Raw genomic sequence first — 17,097 nt, forward strand, 5'->3', positions numbered from 1 at the left:
TTATGAAAACTGGGTGTTTTGCAAATGTTGAACTTACAATATGGCTACTAATACTGTAAAAGCTAAATCAAAGTCCAAGTATACAGATTTAAAGATATTCTTGCAGAAAAATGTAATGTAAATGTAAATGTGTCCTTCACGATTTGCCCAAATGTACCTGGGTGACTTCACACTAAATGTCATGTGGCTTGCTCATACTTCAAGTTATCAGTCTGAAACTTTGCACAAACACTGCTGCCCTCTTGTGGACACCATCGGAATTACAACTAGAGTGATGGCTATATTTGGGACCTTTCGGGACCTTTTAAAAGATAAATCAATCAATCAAATGTATTTATAAAGCGCTTCTTACATCAGCCGATGTCACAAAGTGCTGTACAGAAACCCAGCCTAAAACCCCATACAGCAAGCAATGCAGGTGTAGAAGCACGGTGGCTAGGAAAAACCTAGAAGAAAATAGAAAATATCCCTAGACAGGCCAGAACCTAGGAAGAAACCTAGCGAGGAACCAGGCTATGAGGGATGGCCAGTCCTCTTCTGGCTGTGCCGGGTGGCGATTATAACAGAACATGGCCAAGATGTTCAAATGTTCATAGATGACCAGCAGGCTCAAATAATAATAATCACAGTGGTTGTCGAGGGTGCAACAGGTCAGCACCTCAGGAGTAAATGTCAGTTGGCTTTTCATAGCCGATCATTGAGAGTATCTCTACCGCTCCTGCTGTCTCTAAAGAGTTGAAAACAGCAGGTCTGGACAGGTAGCACGTCCGGTGAACAGGTCAGGGTTCCATAGCCGCAGGCAGAGCAGTTGAACCTGGAGCAGCAGCACGACCAGGTGGACTGGGGAAAGCAGGGAGTCATCAGGCCAGGTAGTCCTGAGGCATGGTCCTAGGGTTCAGGTCCTCCGAGAGAGAGAAAGATAGAAATAGAGAAAGAGAGAAAGAAAGAGAGAAAAAGAGAGAGAATAAGAGAGAGCATACTTAAATTCACACAGGACACCGGATAAGACAGGAGAAATACTCCAGATATAACAGACTGACAATAGCCCCCCGACACATAAACTACTGCAGCATAAATACTGGAGGCTGAGAGGGTGGTATAAAAAAAATTACAAAAAAACGGTTGTTTTTTTCTTTGTATTTTCTTCTTCCAGATCATTTGTGATATTCTCCTACATTCAATTATATTCTCCTACATTCAATTCACATTTTCCACAAACTTCAAAGTGTTTCCTTTCAAATGGTACCATGAATACACATATCCTTGCTTCAGGGCCTGAGCTACAGGCAGTTAGTTTTGGGTTTGTTATTTTAGGCGAAAAAAAAAAAAAAAGGTGCTATCCCTAAGTTAAAATAATTCAATTTCTAAGTTTATAATATAAGGATCTATATCTTACTAATCATTTACATTTTCATCATTTCACAGACGCTCTTATCCGGAGCGACTTACAGTAACATTTAAGGGTAAGTGCCTTGCTCAAGGGCACAGACAGATTTTTCATTTAGTCTGCTTGGGGATTTGAACCAGCAAGCTTTCAGTACTGGCCCAATGCTCCTAACTGCTGGGCTACCTGCCACCCTAATTAATAACCATTAATACATATTTTAAAAGTTGTTTAACTGTCCATATATATTATGATTAATGAATGATGAGAAAGCTATTTATAAATGACTCATATACGGTTTATTGCTGGATGTTATTAAAAAGTTTTACGGAGGAGTGAAACGATTTCAGGAAGAAATTAATCAAACAGCAGGACTTCCTGCACTACACACACTAACAGAATGGTTCTCATGCACACTGCAGGAACAGACCTTCCTGTACTGGGGTGGTAACTGGACGTAGAAGTATTGAGGGGACTGGAGTAAACAAGATGTACAGGGTCTAAAGAGACTTGAACTAGCTGGGAGCCACAAGTCATCATGGTTATCTTGCTGGTCCCCACACTGAAGATTGTCCTCCTCTTAGGTGAGTACATCAGACTGAATGAACACATCTCCAGTGACTCCTCTCTATAGTTGGATACATTTGGTTATAACATTTTACAGTGTAACTCCATTCACTCACTGATAATGTTGTTAGATAAAGGGGAGGGGACACTGAGGAACACAAGGTCCAGTATGTACTGATGGATGTGATGGATCACCAGTGGTGTACCAGACCAGAAACCACTCTTACAGTATGTGAAATGGATGCTGGGGTGTTTGTACTGTTTGTAATGAGACTGTTGGTGTGTTCTGCAGCTGCTGTGTGGACTGTGTGTTCAGCAGAGCTGATCACAGTGGAAGGATATAAGGGAGGCAAGGCAGAGATCAGATGCCCCTATAGAGAGGAGTGGAGGAGCCACCAGAAGTACCTCTGTAAAGGGGAATGTCGTGTTTTTAATAAAGACAAAGTTATTAAGACTGAGGCGGGGGAAAACAGCACTTCTAGAGGGAGATACTCACTGAAGGACATCAGAGAGGAAAGTGTCTTCATTGTGACAATCACCAATCTGACATTAAAGGATGCTGGGAGATACTGGTGTGGAGTGGACACATGGGGACAAGATAACTACATTAAAGTCAACCTTGAAGTCTCTGAAGGTAGTGTAAACCTTTGATTCTCATCCTCAAAACTTTACCACTTTCATCCTCAACATTTTACATTAAACATTCCTAATGAGGCCTCTGCTATTGGCCCGACTCCTAATTTGAGATCGCTGCACATTACTCAAGATTTTAGGCATATTTTTTATTGACTCAATGCATGAATTAAGCGATCCTCAACAAAAGGGAACACATTTCATTCTGTGCTCCGACATGTTTGTTTACAATTACAGATTGGTGTTGTGAAAACCCCACTGAAGTGACAGGCTCTGAAGAAGTGACAGGCTATGAAGAACTGTCAGTCTCCATCCATTGTATGTATAATGAAAAAAATGAAGACAGAACAACCACACAATCGATATCCTGTCAGCAGTCCAGCTTGATATCAAGAGTAAGACTGTTCTTTAATTAGCCTGTTCTGCATTATGAGACAGATTGATCAGGACACAGTTGTACGTCAGTGAAGTGAGAAGCTTCAGAGGACACAATAATGGAGAGGGCTGGGTGTGTCTGTGTGAGTAGAGACAACATCTTAACTTCCTATGTGTTTAAATGTACTTACTTCATGTACATATGTATTTAGGGCATTTGCACCCGTGTATGAAAAAAGAGAAAGATATATAGAGAGGAGTAGTTCGCTAAATGAGAACCCAAATATCTGAACAGGAAGAGCAGAAACCACACTTCTTTCTTTACGCCTGTCTGTGGGGATCAAATCAAATCAAATTGTATTAGTCACATGCTCTTAATACAATGAGTGTAGACCTTGCAGTGAAATGCTTACTTACAAGCACCTAACCAACAATGCAGTTTAAAAAAAATAAGAATAAGAAAATAAGAATAAGAAATAAAAGTAACAAGTAATTAAAGAGCAGCGGTAAAATAACAATAGCCAGACTATAGACAGGGGTACAGAGTCAATGCACCGGTTAGTCGAGGCAATTGAGGTAATATGTACATGTAGGTAGCGTTATTAAAGTGACCATGCATAGATCATAACAACAGAGAGAAGGGGGGGGGGGGCAATGCAGATAGTCTGGGTAGCCGTTTGATTAGATGTTCCGGAGTCTTATGGCTTGGGGGTAGAAGCTGTTTAGAAGCCTCTTGGATCTAGACTTGGTGCTTGTTATCGCTTGCCGTTCGGTAGCAGAGAGAAGAATGAATGACTAGGGTGGCTGGAGTCTGACAATTTCTAGGGCCTTCCTCTGACACCGCCTGGTTTAGAGGTACTGGATGGCAGGCAGCTTAGCCCCAGTGATGTACTGGGCCGTAAGCACTACCCTCTGTAGTGCCTTGCGGTCGGAGGACGAGCAGTTCCCATACCAGGCAGTGATGCAACCAGTCACGATGCTCTCGATGGTGCAGCTGTAGAACCTTTTGAGGATCTGAGGACCCATGCCAAACCTTTTCAGTCTCCTGATGGGGAATAGGTTTTGTCGTGCCCTCTTCACGACTGTCTTGGTGTGCTTGGACCATGTTAGTTTGTTGGTGATGTGGATACCAACGAACTTGAAGCTCCCACCTGCTCCACTACAACCCTGTCGATGAGAATGGGTGCGTGCTCGGTCCTCTTTTTCCTGTAGTCCACAATCATCTCCTTAGTCTTGATCACTTTGAGGGAGAGGTTGTTGTCCTGGCACCACACGGCCAGGTCACTGACCTCGTCCCTATAGGCTATCTCATCGTTGTCGGTGATCAGGCCTACCACTGTTGTGCCATCGGCAAACTTAATGATGGTGTTGGAGTCGTGTATATAGTATAGTGGTCAGGGTACATTTACATTTCAAACAATTCAGGAAGTACACTGAAATGTAGCTTCTCTTCAATGCTTTCATTACTACGCTTCCATTCTCAATTCTTATGAAGACATTTTTTCATAACAGCTGTGATTAGATTCAGCTAGTTTTGATACAATTAGTATAGATATGATGAGAGATCATTTGTTCTTTTGACATGGTGGGGTCTTCTTGTGTTGGTAAAATACATTTTGAGAGATATAGTTGTGGAAACACCTTTATGCACAACTATTTATATAATAACCATCATATCAAAGTAAACTTTGCAGTTTATTCGGCTACAGATGAAATAACTTGTGATGAAGTTCACAGGGTGGTGAAAGTACACGGTGATGAGCTTGATGATCCTTTCCAATGACTATCGAGGGTCTTATTCTGGTGAAATACTGATCGATGCTTGACTGCCATTTGACAAATATAAATATTCTTATCCATAATAATCTCATCGTGTATACTAGTCTACGCAGTACCCTCACAGCCGACTGTATCTTTGAGCTGTTGGCTAGAGCACACATGCCAAGTCCAGCATAGAAACATTTGCTATATAACGCAACAGTTCTTGTGAAAACTATCGGTAGAGTTGAAAATGCGATGGAAACACATTGAACTTTCTATTTTTATTCGGTAAATTAAAACTTAAGTAAAAAAGTACATTTTGTGTGAACTACGTCATCACGTTCCGCAACAAGTTTGTTTAGTGTAAACCACTTGGTTGGAAATTTTGCATATTTTCTTTATGCAGATTTGATCATATTTGCATGAAAATCTGTCGCTAGTTGGATGGAAACCTAGCTAATAACAGATAATTTTGGAATTAAAATGTTGTTTACTTTCTGAATTGACTGTAATTTAAAAGGATAGACCCCAACCCTGGTAGTATTTGAGTAATTTAATCTGTTACACACACAAGCATACTATATGTATGGGACACGCTCCCTCTTTCTCTCCCTCTCAAACCCAGTTTCACCAACTCTATCATCACCACCTATTGCCACCTCCATCTCAACCTCATCCACTTCATCACCATCATCCGTGTCATCACCATCATCCATCTTAGCATCAACACACAACAGATCTGGTAAATAAACGTTGAGCCTTTTTACACTACGCTAGTTTGTAAACATATTTTCGTATTGTAAAGAGAAGGATCTGGTGTCAAATCTGACTTTGGAATCAGATTCCCAAGCCACATCCGCAGGTAGTGTGGGACACTACACCAGATTCCCCACTCTCAGAGGTATAGTATAAAAACAGTGTCTCTCTGACAACACATGCCCCTGAAAGAATGACTTTAATACCAGCACACAGCATTTGTAGTGTTAGCCAACTGAAAAATTAAAACCTTTTAAAATATCAACACATTTGTGAATTGATGCCTAATTCAAGTGTGCAATATGGTTTAGATGAGAAGCTCATGTATTGTTTGAACAGCTAGCCTTCTTTTGTTAGTCTACATACTATGGTGTATACAGTATGCTAATAGCTGCACCCAGACATGAAGCATGAATGTTGGTCACCACATCCAAGGTTAATGTGAGGACAGGAAGTAAACAGAAAAGTTACACATCTGATGTGGAAGAGAGGCAGATCTTACTTCACATATTAGTGTAAAAGGCTCTATGTAAGTTGAACAGAAGTGCTGATTGTAAAGTATGTGTTCTAATGGTACTGTTTGTGTCTGTGTTCTGATACATCAGTGGTCATCATAGTATCTGGGATTCTGGTCATGCTGCTATTGGTGCTTGTGGTCAGCCTGCTCATAGTCTATAGATGGAAACTCAACATGGAAACAGGTGAGAAACACTCACTCACTCATACAAACAAACAAACAAACAAACAAACAAACAAACAAACACACACACACACACACACACTGTGTCAAATGAAGGGAAATTATTATTTTACACCCAGTTTTCTTTCAAATAAAACATTTGCATATACAATCCTCCTTTGGCCCTGGTTGAGAAATAGAGGTCTCATTGTGAACAGGGCTCTGAAAACCACCTGAACAGACTGCTGCAGCCCAATAGTGACATGTGTGAATTGTATGACACTGTGTACGTGTGTGTTGTGTTCCACAGCTGACTCCTCAGCACCCAGGGTGAACACAGACACTAGGATCAACAGAGAGGTCAGTGTGTGTGCGCGGGCCTGTCTGTTTGACTGACTGTGTGTGTGTGTGTGTGTGTGTGTGTGTGTGTGTGTGTGTGTGTGTGTGTGTGTGTGTGTGTGAGAGAGAGAGAGAGAGAGAGAGAGCGAGGGAAAGAGAGAGAGAGAGAGACAGAGAGCATGTTCTAATCTGTGTTCTTCCCTCTCTCATCATGTCCTCCCGTCCCTCTCCTCCTTTTCCTCCTCTCCAGGGTTGTCATGGTGATGGTGAGTATGAGGAGATAAAGGACCGCCCTCTACAGTCCAGTTCAGGTGGTGAGACCACCACCGTCTACGCCACCGCCAACTTACCCACAAGCCCCTCTGACTCTCTCAACTACGCCAGCGTCAACTTCCACAAGTTCCCCAGCTGCCCCAATGAAGCCACTGTCGCCATCGCTAAAGAGGGCACTTCTCCTGGTGACTATGCCACTGTCAACATTGGTCAAAGCCCCGCCTACTCTACTGTCAATCATCCACAGAGCACCTCTTAGGCTCCTCCCATCTACTATACAGTCAGCAAACCCAGAGACGCCTGAGTCACTGACAACCAATCACAAGGGACATATTCACAATGGCAACAAATCATAAGTGACATGTTATTATAATAGTTATAACTATATGTTCCACCGACAGCCTCTGTTTTTAGAAAACAGCTGCACGATCAGGGCCTGACTTCACAAAAGCGATAGAACTTAGGCTTACAAGTGTTTTAACGATGCATAGTTCCTACAACAGCCGAAGATGTAACTTGCGTTTTCTAAAACACCACGCAGCGAGAACTTTCGCTAAGTGATTCATTGGACCATGTGTCGATATTGATAGGATGGAAAGAAAAGCAGTGTCAGTTTCTACATTCAAATCTGGAATTAGAATTAGAATTACTGCACAATATTGATGACTGTTCAGCTCCTGAGTTACAGTTCATAAATAAATAAATAAATAAATAAATAAATTGAAATAAATTCATTAGGCCCTAATCTATGGATTTCACGTGACTGGGCATAGGCCCACCCACTTTGGAGCCAGGCCCAGCCAATCAGAATGAGTTTTTCCACACAAACGGGCTTATTACAGAGATAATACTCCTCAGTAATATTCACCCCCCCCCCCCCCCCCCCCCCGAAACATGGGACCAACACTTTCCATGTTGTGTTTATATTTTTGTTCAGTATATTACCACCCATGGCTGCCTGAAAATATGGAGGCGGCTACCCAAAATCGATGCACTAAATCAGCTTAATTTAGCGTTTTCAAGTGCCACTTTAGTAAAGATGCTTTTGGGAAACAGCTCAGAGATTTAACAATGCTTCTATGAAGGTTCTAACGATGAACTTAGTCTTAAGATGCTTTTGGGAAACCGGGCCCTTCTTCATGTCCTCACAATCAGATGTGTTACCCTGACTTCTCTCTTCCATCAGATGTGTTTCCCTGACTTCTCTCTTCCATCAGATGTGTTACCCTGACTTCTATCTTCCATCAGATGTGTTTCCCTGACTTCTCTCTTCCATCAGATGTGTTACCCTGACTTCTCTCTTCCATCAGATGTGTTTCCCTGACTTCTCTCTTCCATCAGATGTGTTACCCTGACTTCTATCTTCCATCAGATGTGTTACCCTGACTTCTCTCTTCCATCAGATGTGTTTCCCTGACTTCTCTCTTCCATCAGATGTGTTACCCTGACTTCTATCTTCCATCAGATGTGTTACCCTGACTTCTCTCTTCCATCAGATGTGTTACCCTGACTTCTCTCTTCCATCAGATGTGTTACCCTGACTTCTCTCTTCCATCAGATGTGTTACCCTGACTTCTCTCTTCCATCAGATGTGTTTCCCTGACTTCTCTCTTCCATCAGATGTGTTTCCCTGACTTCTCTCTTCATTCCGATGTGTTTCCCTGTTGTCTCTCTTCAACTTGTCTTAATGTTTATGTCATTTAATTGCATGTTAATATCGGCAGACAAATATTGTCTATTATTTGGAAAGCACTGAAAAAGGTATCACACCTTTTTGACCAAGGCAATATAACTGTCAATTAATGTTTTGTTAACACATTTATAAATGATTAAATAACCATTACTTATATAATTTCAGACTCCTTATTAAGGGTTTCTTTATGTAAAGTTTGATACAACCCAGTAAGTGCTTAATTTACCTAGTTCTCTATCAAAGACCCTCAGTTATGGAACAGCTTGCCCTGTCAAGTAAGAATGGCAGACATGATTGAGGTTTTTAAATCACTGTCAAAAACACACCTTTTTAAAATCACAATTAAAAATGTACCTTTTAGCTTGCCCTTTAATCAGAGACTGTTTTAGACATCCTCTGTGTTCTATGTTATTTTATTCATCCTTTTACTGCTTCCTGTTTGCTTCAACTTTTTAATTTGATTGTTTTGTTGCAATTTGTTTTGTTGCGAATTGTGTTGCGATTTAAAATGGACTTTAAATTAAAGGGGCAGTGCAGTTAAAAACGTGAATTGACATTACAGTATTTTGTTTACATTGTTGACAAAAAATGACAATCCATTTTAATTCCATTTTGTAACACAACAAAACGTGGAAAAAAATCTACGGGTGTGAATACTTTCTGAAGGCACTGTAGCAGATGGTCTTATCCAGAGCGACTTACAGAAGCAATTAGGGTTAACCTTTCGGTTACTGGCCCATTGCTCTTAACCACTAGGCTACCTAGCACCCTAACTAGTAAATCATTAACATGTAACGGCCGTCGTACGTAGTGGACCAAGGCGCAGCGGGTTGAGTGCTCATAGTAACTTTATTGAACACATAACAAACAAAACAAGAAAACGATCGAACGAACAGGATTGCAGGCTAAACACACAGCTATGCAACCACAACTTCCCACAAAGGGACAGGTGAAAACAGGCTACCTAAGTATGACTCTCAATCAGCAACAACGATGTACAGCTGTTCCTGATTGAGAGCCATACCAGGCCAACAAAGAAATACACAACATAGACAGAACATAGAAATACGAAATAAAGAACATAACCCAAAAACCCCGGAATACTCTAACTAAACACCCCTCTACATAAACACATATACTAACAAATCCCGAACCACATAAAACAAATACCCCCCTGTCACGTCCTGACCAAACTACAATAACAAATAACCCCTTTACTGGTCAGAACGTGACATTACAAGTTGTTTGAATATCTGTCTATGTACAGTATATGTTTTTATTTCATATTTATTGTAGGAATAAATGATTACTAAACGGTCAGTAAACTATTTATAAATGTCTTAGTGATTGAATATTGCCGGACATTATTATAAAGTGTTACTGAGTGTTACTGTGCCTTGCCCCCCTCATATCCTTCCACTGTGATCAACTCTGCTGAACACACACTCCACACAGCAGCTGTAGGACACACCAACAGTCTCATTACAAACAGTAGAAACACCCCAGCTTCCATTTCACATACTGTAAGAGTGGATTCTGGTCTGGTACACCACTGGTGTTCCCCATCACATCCATCAGTACATACTGGACCTTGTGTTCCTCAGTGTCCCCTCCCCTTTATCTAAAAACATTATCAGTGAGTGAATGGAGTTACACTGTAAAATGTTATAACCAAATGTATCCAACTATAGAGAGGAGTCACTGGAGATGTGTTCATTCAGTCTGATGTACTCACCTAAGAGGAGGACAATAAGAGCATAATCCACTCTTACAGTATGTGAAATGGAAGCTGGGGTGTTTCTACTGTTCGTAAGGAGACTGTTGGTGTGTCCTACAGCTGCAGTGTGGAGTGTGTGTTCAGCAGAGTTGATCACAGTGGAAGGATATAAGGGAGGAGAGGTTCAGATCAGATGCCCCTATAGAGAGAAGTGGAGGAGCCACCAGAATTACCTCTGTAAAGGGGTTTGTCCTGTTTATAATAAAGACAAAGTTATTATGACTGAGGCGGGGGAAAACAGTGCTTCTAAAGGGAGATACTCGCTGAAGGACATCAGAGAGGAAAGTGTCTTGACGTTAAACGATGCTGGGAGATACTGGTGTGGAGAGAAAACAGTCAAATGGAAATGAGATCACTACATTGAAATCAACCTTATTGTCTCTGAAGGTACTGTAAACCTTTCATTCTCATTTTCAAAACTTTAGCACTTCCAAACTAAACATATTATAATACACATTCCTAATCAAGCTTCTGCACTTGTCCTGAATCCTAACTTGAGATCCGTGCACATTATTACATTTTTATCCACATTATTCAGTGACACAATGCATGAGTTTTGTACATGTTGACTTAAAGGGGCAATTTGCGATTGCTACATACTGTACTTTTAAATTAATTATATTTGCCCATTGATTCTTGAAGAATATAAATGCCTCATGAGCTTAGTTAAACCGTCGTAACCCACTAAAACTCAAAATATACTTGTTTTACTCCATTTTTTGTAAACAATGTAATTCTTAACATAAACACTGTAAAGACTCAAACCATGTTTAAAACTACAATGTTGATCTCGTGGATGGTCAGTCCTTGCATCTATAGCTCTGTTTATAAATGTTAGTGGTTAAATTTCTCCAGCCCAAACCCTCAGCTGTTTACCAAAAACAGTGATGGGGTGGCCGCTTTGTTGATGTTTGATCTGCAGATTTTCCCTTTAAGGGAACTGCATCTCAACAAGATTCCACCCTAAATGAGGCCAGGTCATTCAACTTTCATGAACAATGTGATCAAACACACCACACAGATCACATCATTAATACATTAGACAAGGAAGTTAGATGTGTTTAAAATGACAGATTGGTGTTGTGCGAACCTTACTGAAGTGACAGGCTGTGAAGAACTGTCAGTCTCCATCCATTGTGTGTATGAAGAAAAGCATGAAAACAATGACATGTAAAAGTGACAACAACCAAAAGCCAGTACTGGAGGTTCTAACTGTTCGACAACAAGACAGTCAGCGTTGTCATCACCAGCCTAATCCAAGAGGATGCTGGGAGATCTCTGTGGCGTGCAGAACAACCACACTCTTCATACCCCGTCAGCAGTCCAGCTAGATATCAAGAGTAAGGGTTCTATTGCATGAGCCTGTTCTGCTTTGTGAGACAGATTGATCAGGACAAAACGTAACTTTCTGTGTGATGTATTGCATGTTTATACGTCTGTCTCGGATTCAGAAACCTGTCAGTATTACTCAGTCTTCAGCTGTTGTATATTTAGGGTATTTGCTCCTATGTATGAGAGAGAAACAGAGAGAGAGAAAGATGTGGATCTTTAAATGACAACTACAATATCTGCACAGGAAGAGCAGAAACCACACTTCCTTCTATGCGTCTGCCAGTGAGTGTATTGGTCAGGGTACATTTACATTTCAGTCAATTCAGGAACTATACAAAAATTCAGCTTCTCTTTAATGCTTATCATTAACCATGCTTCCATCCAGTTTTTATGCGAGTAAAGTTGTACCATATGACAAAAAAATATATAAAAAAATCAGGACAGATGTGATGGAAACAGAAAGTGTCGGTACAATTTTATAAATGCTGACAGATAATTTGTTCTTTCGACATGGTTGGGTCTTTTTGTCGGTAAAATTAATTTTGCGAGAAATAGCAGTGGAAACACCTTTATGCACTAACATTTATTTAATAAAGATCATATCGAAGTAAACTAGGAGACAATCAGATATTCTCACACTTATCCATAATAATCTCATAGTGTATACTAGTCTACGCAGTACCCTCACAGCCGACTGTATCTTTGAGCTGTTGGCTAGAGCACACACGCCAAGTCCAGAGGTGAAACATTCGCTATATAACGCAGCAGTTTGGGAAAACTATTGGTGGAGTTGAAAATGAGATGGAAACACATTGAACTTCAGATTTTTATTCTGTACATGAAAACTGAAGCGAAAAAGTACATTTTGTGTGAAGTACATCATCACGTTCCGCAACAAGTTTGTATAAGTGGAAACCACTTATTCTTTATGCAGATTTTATAATATTTGCATGAAAATCTGTCACCAATTGGAGGGAAACCTAGATAAAGACAAGTCATTTTGGAATTTGGTTTACTTCCTGAATTGACTGTAGTTGAAATGACCCCAACCCGGGTAGTATTTGAGTAATTTCACCTGTCACACACTCAAGCATACTATATGTGTCTCTTTCTCTCCCTCTAAAACCCAGTGTCACCAGCTCTATCACCCACACCACCATACCATACTCAACCAGTCTTCACCATCAAATCTTCACCATCACCCATATCCATGTCTTCACCATCACCCATATCCATGTCTTCACCATCACCCATATCCATGTCTTCACCATCACCCATATCCATGTCTTCACCATCACCCATATCCATGTCTTCACCATCACCCATATCCATGTCTTCACCATCACCCTCATCACACAACAGATCTGGTGAATAAACAATGAGCCTTTTTACACTATGCTAGTTTGTAAACACATTTTTGAAGTGTAAAGACACATATCTGGGGTCAAATCTGACTTTGGAATCAGATTCCCAGGGTCTAAAGAGACTTGAACTGGTTGGGAGCCACAAATCATCATGGTTATCCTGCTGGTCCTCACACTGAAGATTGTCCTCCTCTTAGGTGACTACATCTGTCACGTTCGTCTAAAGGAGTAGACCAAGGCGCAGCGTTCTTAGAGTTCCACATGTTTAATAAATATGAAACTCACCAAAACAATACAGACAAAAACAAAGCGTGACGTTCTGGGCTGCTCACAGGCAGCTACACAAACACAAGATCCCACAAACCACAGGTGGGAAAAGGCTGCCTAAGTATGATTCCTAATCAGAGACAACGATAGACAGCTGCCTCTGATTAGGAACCATACTTGGCCCAAAACAAAGAAATACAAAAACATAGAAAAAGGAACATAGAACGCCCACCCTAGTCACACCCTGGCCTAACCAAAAGAGAACAAAACCCTCTCTATGGCCAGGGTGTGACAACATCAGACTGAATGAACACATCTGCAGGTATTGTGGGACACTATTGTGGGACACATACCAAAACTATGTCTCTCCGAAAGCACATGTCCCTGCAAGAATAACTTTAATACCAGTACACAGCATTTGTTGTGTTAGCTAACTGAAAAATTAAACTCTTTAAAAATATCAACACATTTGTGAATTGATGCATAATTCAAGTGTGCATTATGGTTTAGATGAGAATCTCCTGTATAGTTTGAACAGCTAGCCTTCTTTTGTCAGTCTACATACTATGGTGTATACAGTATGCTAATAGCTGCACCCAGACATGAAGCATGAATGTTGACCACCACATCCAAGGCTAATGTCAGGACAGGAAGTAAACAGATAAGTTGCACATCTGATGCACGTCAAATGTACAGTACCAGTCAAATGTTTGGACACACCTACCTTTTTGTAGGATAATAATGAAGACATTAAAACTATGAAATAACACGCATAGAATCATGTAGTAACCAAAAAGTGTTAAACAAATTAAAATATATTTGAGATTCTTCAAAGTAGCCACCCGTTGACTTGATGACAGCTTTGCACACTCTTAGCATTCTCTCAACCAGCTTCATGAGGTAGTCACCTGGAATGCAATTCCATTAACAGGTTTGCCTTGTTAAAAGATAATTTGTGGAATTTCTTTCCTTCTTAAGAGAAGGAAAGAAAAAATGTATGAAATGTATGCATTCACTACTGTAAGTCGCTCTGGATAAGAGCGTCTGCTAAATGACTAAAATGTAAAAATGTAAAATGTTAATTGGTTTGAGCCAATCAGTTGTGTTGTGACAAGGTAGGGGTGGTATTCAGAAGATAGCCCATTTTTATGAAAGAAAAAGCCCATATTATGGCAAGAACAGCTCAAATAAGCAAAGAGGAACGACAGTCCATCATTACTTTAAGACATGAAGGTCAGTCAATCCGGAACATTTCAAGAACTTTGAATGTGCAGTCGCCAGAACCATCAAGCTCCAGAACCATCAAATTGGCTCTCATGAGGACCGCCATAGCATTCTCCAGCGATACGCCATCGCATCTGATTCACTCTTAGTCGGACTATCATTTATTTTTCAACAGGACAATGACCCGAAACACCTCCTGGCTGTGTAAGGGCTATTTGACCAAGAAGGAGAGTGATGGAGTGCTGCATCAGATGACCTGGCCTCCACAATCACCCAACCTCAACCCAATTGAGATGGTTTGGGATGAGTTGGACCGCAGAGTGAAGGAAAAGCAGCCAACAAGTGCTCAGCGTATGTGGGAACTACTTCAAGACTGTTGGAAAAGCATTCCAGGTGAAGCTGGTTGAGAGAATAGTGTGCAAAGCTGTTATCAAGGCAAAGGGTGGCTGCTTTGAAGAATCTCAAACATAAAATATATTTGTATTTGTTTTACACTTTCTTGGTTACTACATGATTCCATGTGTTATTTCATAGTTTTGAAGTCTTCACTATTATTCTACAATGTAGAAAATAGTAAAAACAAAGAAATACCCTGGAATGAGTAGGTGTGTCCAAACTTTTGACTGGTACTGTAAATGTAAAATTTTATCAGAGGCAGATCTTACATTACATATTAGTGTAAAAGGCCCTATGTAAGTTGAACAGAAGTGCTGATTGTAAAGTATTGGTGCTACTTGTGTCTGTTCCAGGAATATCAGTGATCATCATAGTATCTATGAGTCTGGTTACATTGCTGCTTGTAGTCAGTCTGCTTATAGTCTACAGATGGAAATGCAACAAGGAAACAGGTGAGAAACACACACGCTGTCAAAACATTTATATGCCCCTTTTCAAACCTAATTTTAATTTTAAATAAACAATTCGCATATTCATGATTGCACATTTTGTGACAATATTGTTTTTAGTGTTCTCTTGAGGATTGATGCCTGACTGACTAGTGCATTCTCTACTGGCTAGTGCATTTGTAACAGTGTAGGTTCCGTCCCTCTCTTCGCCCCAACCTGGGCTCGAACCAGGGACCCTTGCACGCATCAACAACTGACACCCACCGAAGCATCGTTACCCATCGCGCCACAAGAGCCACGGCCCTTGCAACGCAAGGGGCAACCCTACTTCAAGTCTCAGAGCGGGTGACGTCACCGATTGAAACGCTATTAGCGCGCACCACCGCTAACTAACTAGCCATTTCACATCGGTTACACATTCTCAACTGACTAGTGCATTCTCAACTGACTAATGCATTCTCAACTGACTAGTGCATTCTCAACTGACTAATGCATTCTCAACTGACTAGTGCATTCTCAACTGACTAATGTATTCTCAACTGGCACTGATTAAGATTTAGTGCATTATAGTGATTTGGAAACAAATCATTTGTAGGAAAACCTGTCATCATTGTGGTGTCATCCGATTGACTTTAGATGTAGTATAACGTTAGCTAGCTAAGAGTGCGTTCATAAAATATTTCAGAGAACTCTCGACTGAGTGTGCCAGAGCGAAGAATTATTGATGAATTTACAGACCGCAACATCCTTTGAATATGACCGGTGTAAGTAAACGTCGGCAAATTTTTTGTTGTTGCCAGCAGCAGTTAAAGTATCCAAAGCTCTAGATAACATGAAAACAGCCAAACCACCTCTACTAGTGCGAGTAAAATGGTCAGAGTGAGGTGTTCCCTCATTTGTGTCGGAAGTATCTAGCAAGGTAGCCAGCCAACTTTAGCCAGTTAGCACTTGACTGCTGTTGTGAGATCAGAAAGCTCGGATCAACCCTAATCCTCAACCAGAGCGTCCACAGTATGTTCTGAGAGCGAAAATCTCTGAAATTACTAGGCCAATCTGACAATTCTCTGAATTTACTAACACTCAGAGCACTCTCTGGCACTCCAGAGTGAATTTACAAACACACCAGTAGTATCATGTTAGCTAGCTAGATAAGAGTGAGGGGAGCACACCGAATTAAAGCTCATTAACATGAGCATTGGTAGGTATTTTTGACAAACTTGGCTAGCTAATGACAACAGTGTCACGTTATCCAAGATAGCAGGAAAGGGGTAAGTCAGGCGCAGGAGACTGAGGTCCGTTGAACAGACGTTTAATACAGCCAAGAGCAAACACAGCAACAAGGCAGGGTGCACAATCAACAAAAGGAAGGAGAAAAGCTCCAAAATCCAAATAGACGGGGCGCAGCCCGGCAACACTAATGCCTAACAAAATACGTTGCGCAATCCAATACATACAGAAAACCTGCCCACTACAATAAACGTAACAAGCAACGATCCCAACCGAAACAGACAAACTAAATACCCCCCACTAATGACAAACAAGGAACAGGTGCAGACTAAAACAGACATAACCAACAGACACTGAAACATGGATCGGTGGCAGCTAGTAGGCCGGCGACGACGACCGCCGAGCGCCGCCCGACCGGGGCGAGGCGCCACCTTCTGTGGACGTTGTGACAAACAGTGCCATCTGTCTAAAGTAAATTTGACAACATAATATTGATGACAAAGTTTTTTCCTACAAAATATCTACCTAATGTAACAATGTCATTGTATTTCCAAGCTACTATAGTGTAATTTAAACAAAACAATCATAGCTGTTAAGAATG

At 40.9% G+C, this 17,097-nt stretch overlaps 1 protein-coding gene across 1 annotated transcript; it reads left to right on the plus strand.

The window, feature by feature from the left end:
• The first annotated feature begins 1,786 nt into the window (after positions 1-1,786).
• On the plus strand, positions 1,787-7,915 carry LOC106598866 (CMRF-35-like molecule 4). The gene is made up of 7 exons (XM_014189881.2): positions 1,787-1,968; positions 2,244-2,585; positions 2,822-2,902; positions 5,346-5,462; positions 6,082-6,177; positions 6,466-6,515; positions 6,745-7,915. Exons 1-7 carry the CDS (start codon positions 1,923-1,925, stop codon positions 7,024-7,026), a joined length of 1,014 nt encoding a protein of 337 aa, XP_014045356.1. The 5' UTR covers positions 1,787-1,922; the 3' UTR covers positions 7,027-7,915.
• Positions 7,916-17,097: the final 9,182 nt, after the last annotated feature.

The sequence above is a fragment of the Salmo salar genome, chromosome ssa03, assembly GCF_905237065.1.
Source record: "Salmo salar chromosome ssa03, Ssal_v3.1, whole genome shotgun sequence".
NCBI lineage: Eukaryota > Metazoa > Chordata > Actinopteri > Salmoniformes > Salmonidae > Salmo > Salmo salar.

Bases quoted from the DNA above. Each gene is read 5' to 3' on its own strand.
- LOC106598866 (XM_014189881.2), top strand. From the start codon at position 1,923: ATGGTTATCTTGCTGGTCCCCACACTGAAGATTGTCCTCCTCTTAG. The intron at 1,969-2,243 runs GTGAGTACATCA...TGTGTTCTGCAG, and splicing joins GAAGATTGTCCTCCTCTTAG to CTGCTGTGTGGACTGTGTGT. The intron at 2,586-2,821 runs GTAGTGTAAACC...TTACAATTACAG, and splicing joins CAACCTTGAAGTCTCTGAAG to ATTGGTGTTGTGAAAACCCC.